The following is a 3778-nucleotide window of genomic DNA, read 5'->3' on the forward strand; positions in this document are numbered from 1 at the left end:
CTATATAACTGCAACATCATATGCCAACTTTTATACTCTGTGCCCTGTCCAACAAAGGCAAGCATGCCATATGCCGCCTTCACCACCTTTTCCACCTGTGCTGCCACCTTTAAGGATCTGTGGACTTGCACACCCAGATCCCTCTTTGTGTCTATACTCCTGATGGTTCTGCCATTTATTGTATAGTTCCCCCGCCTTTCCTTGTTCAATTAACCACATGGTGTATGACTAAGAGCTATGTAAAGTGAGTAACCGTTTTAGAAATGAAGCCAAGAACAGGAATTAAAATCCAGCCCTGGAACACAGCCCATTTCCTATCATCTGTGTTAAGGTCAGCAGGTGCAGATTTGAAGCAGAGCTAAAGCTCCTGTTACTATTTCAGGATTGATAGTATTTAGAACTACTGAAGGTCAGTTACTGAAACAGGCCTATAGTAGAGATGTACCTTGATGATGTAGAACTGCCACACTGCAAGACAACAGCTTTGGTCAATTTTGTCATTTATATGATTCAACAAATTTCAACTACAAACCGCAATCCACTCCTGAATGTAATCAAATGCTGCAGCACTACAACTGAAGAATAATATTTTATTTCGATCCATTGTCTCAAAAAGCATCTTGTAGGATACTGAAAGACCAGCATTACTGTACCCTGGCAGACAGTGTAATTAACAGCCATGGTGTCAACCACCTCCCCTACACCATGCTGCTTTATCATGAGTTAGTGCATCTGGTCCATCACTGAAACAACTTTGTTTCAGCCTCATTCAGAACAATCAGCAGCACAATTACAGTCACGCAAATAAACTTTACACAAGAACATTTAACACTTGTCACTGCAGAGGTATTCCGAATATTACAGTGATTGTACAGTACGAAGGATAACTCAGGATAAATTAAAATCCATTTATAAAAACAACAGGATGCTCTGCTTTGTCAATCAAGTGTTGGCAGCAAGTCAGCTACGCTGTCCACATAATAGCTGGGAACCAGTTTGTGGCGATCGGAGGAATCACTTTCCTGATGGGCCTTCGCTTCTTCCAGGCTGGATACACCAGTCAGGGTCAAGATGGTGCGGAGGCCACAGTTAGATCCCATGAGGATGTCAGTGTCCAGCCGATCCCCTACCATGACGGTCCTGCTCGGATCAATGCTATGTTCTTTCACCAAACACTCAAACATGTAGACACTGGGCTTGCCGATGACATGAGCGGTGCGATTTGCTGCTGCTTCGACTGCCTTCACCAAGCAGCCTGTGCCTGTATAGAGAGAGAGAAAAAAGGATTGTCAAGGTATTGTCGTCATGTATTACACTAGTTTGGAGGATAACTGGAAGGACAGCAGCTTTACTGTAAGATTGTGGAGGACACAATTAGGTGGTTAGTGAAAAGAGGGGTTACAATTACCATGGAAAAGATCTTTATTCCACTCTAAGAATGAACTTGAACAAGACCGTCATGCCTGGCAAAAGCGTACCATACTCCCAACACAACTACAGTTATGAATGATTTGCATGCACTGTGGGAGGCTTAGTAATTGGGTCCTGCTCTGCTCATTTTGCCTATTCTTTTATGGCTTTTTTCTGAACCAAATATTGTAGCTTAAAATCATGCAAGAAAGATGCCCACTGCACCAACTTCTCCAGGTGTCAGAATTAATTAAATCATTTAGAAGGTACATGGTTATATAGCTAACACTTGATCCAGGGTCCTGAACTAGTTATGATTATGCAGGGAATGTCCCAGATTATTTTTCTGCATTATTGGTCCCGAGTTCTTTGTTTTTGCCTCTTGGAGTCTACAAGATTGCAGGGTAGGGGCTGGGAAGTGTCCAATCACCATGTTCCAGATATCATGAGTGGCTCAGCTGGGCTTTTTCTGTCTGTCAGTTCCACAGTACATCCACCCATAGTCCCAAACCTTACTGATTTATGGTCCAGGCCCCAGAGCCTGGCCTCTTGGCACTGGCAGAGTGCAGTGCATGATGCAGTGCCAAAGACCTGTTCAGGTTGAGCTTGGACGCCCAGGCCCTCTGACTTCTCCCTGTGCATCTGCCGGTTAATCATTACAATGGTATATGGTAGCCAAACAAGCAGTGACTGACAGAGACATTGTAACTGGGTACAAATTAACCCCTAGTCAGCCAAACATTAGCTGTTGGTGCCAGTGGTGTCCTGTTGGAAGATGAATGGAGCACAATAATGCACTTGCTTCATTTTCATTTCCTAGTCCAAGGTTCTTAATACTGATGTACTCGTCATATTTGGACATAATGAATAATCCCGTTTGCACCAACTAACTAACTGCAACATGCATCAACTTTGCTGTTCATTCTCTCGTCACTGTTCTAGAGTCAGGATCGAATCCGAATTAGGCAATCCAGTCACCAAAACATCAGGGAAAAACTATGTGCAACACAACAACAGAATTGGACTTATTGCCTGGAAACCAGTGTCCGTGCGCTAAACCGAATCAACCCCCACTGAAAGCAGCCCGTGTCCATGCCGCCTCTTACCGGGGATGCCGCCTCCCTCCAGCGGGAGCAGGGTGTCGGTATTAGTGGCCAGGAAGATGCAGGCGGGATTCCGCAGGTAGCGGGCGGCCCGGCACAGCTTCAGGTAAGTGAAATGCTCGTCGAAGCCGACCAACACGGCGCCCACAGCGGGGTCGAGGGGCTCGGCCGCCCAAACCTGCGTGGGCCCGGGCCCGGGAGTGAGCTCTGGGCCAGGCCCGGAGCCGGAGCAGGCGATGCCCTGGGCCTGCAGCTCCCCACGGAGGGCCGCGCCGCCGATCAGGTAGACAGAGCCTCGGAGCTCGGACTCGTGCCGCAGGTAAAGGGCGGCGCACGGCGCGGTGCCGAACACCTGTTCAGGCCCAGCCTGGAAGCCCAGGCCCCGCAGCTTCTCCCCGTACATCTGCCGGCTCTTGGTACTGTTGTTGGTCAGGAAGAAAACCCGCTTGCCCCGCTCCTGCAGCCGGTTAATCAGCTGCACGGCCCCGGGGATGGCGCTCTCCCCTTTCCACAGCACCCCATCGCAGTCAAACAGCAGAGCGTCGACCGATGCCAGAAACTGGGAGCAAAGAGACCCCGACAAATGCACACAACCAGCGGCCATGGCCGAGAAACAGAGTCCCCTGCCTAGTCCCGCCCCTTCTCTTATGTCCACCCCGCCCTTAAACCAGGAAATCGGCCCGGCTTAGCCCAACCTCCTTCCCCCCAACCTCCTTCACAATCCCCCAACCCCCCCCCCAACCCTCCCCTCCACAGTCCCCTCCCCCCCCCGACCCTCCCCTCCCCTCCACAGTCCCCTCCCCCCCCCCGACCCGACCCTCCCCTCCACAATCTCCCCCCCCGACCCTCCCCTCCCCTCCACAATCTCCCCCCCCCCCGACCCTCCCCTCCCCTCCACAATCTCCCCCCCCCGACCCTCCCCTCCCCTCCACAATCTCCCCCGTACCCTCCCCTCCACAATCCCCCCTCCCCTCCCCTCCACAATCCCCCTCCCCTCCCCTCCACAATCCCCCCTCCCCTCCACAATCCCCCCTCCCCTCCACAATCCCCCCTCCACTCCACAAGCCCCCCTCCCCTCCACAATCCTCCCCCCGTACCCTCCCCTCCACAATCACCCCCCGGACCCTCCCCTCCACAATCCTCCCCCGTACCCTCCCCTCCACAATCACCCCCCCGGACCCTCCCCTCCACAATCCCCCCGTACCCTCCCCTCCACAATCCCCCCGTACCCTCCCCTCCACAATCCCCCCGTACCCTCCCCTCCA

General features: G+C 52.1%; 1 protein-coding gene across 1 annotated transcript; it reads right to left on the bottom strand.

Moving 5' to 3' along the window:
* Positions 1–576: 576 nt before the first annotated feature.
* On the bottom strand, positions 577–3252 carry pgp (phosphoglycolate phosphatase). The gene is made up of 2 exons (XM_078240232.1): positions 2517–3252; positions 577–1261 (listed from the first exon to the last, which is right to left on the bottom strand). The coding sequence occupies exons 1-2, from the start codon at positions 3115–3117 to the stop codon at positions 939–941; spliced, it is 924 nt and encodes a 307-aa protein (XP_078096358.1). The 5' UTR covers positions 3118–3252; the 3' UTR covers positions 577–938.
* Positions 3253–3778: the final 526 nt, after the last annotated feature.

This window comes from Mustelus asterias, chromosome 23 (assembly GCF_964213995.1).
Source record: "Mustelus asterias chromosome 23, sMusAst1.hap1.1, whole genome shotgun sequence".
Classification (NCBI taxonomy): domain Eukaryota; kingdom Metazoa; phylum Chordata; class Chondrichthyes; order Carcharhiniformes; family Triakidae; genus Mustelus; species Mustelus asterias.

Excerpts from the sequence above, each read along its gene's own strand:
- pgp (XM_078240232.1), bottom strand. The coding sequence starts at position 3,117 with ATGGCCGCTGGTTGTGTGCATTTGTCGGGGTCTCTTTGCTCCCAGTTT. Across the intron at positions 1,262-2,516 it reads GGAGGGAGGCGGCATCCCCG|GCACAGGCTGCTTGGTGAAG; the intron begins GTAAGAGGCGGC and ends CTCTCTATACAG.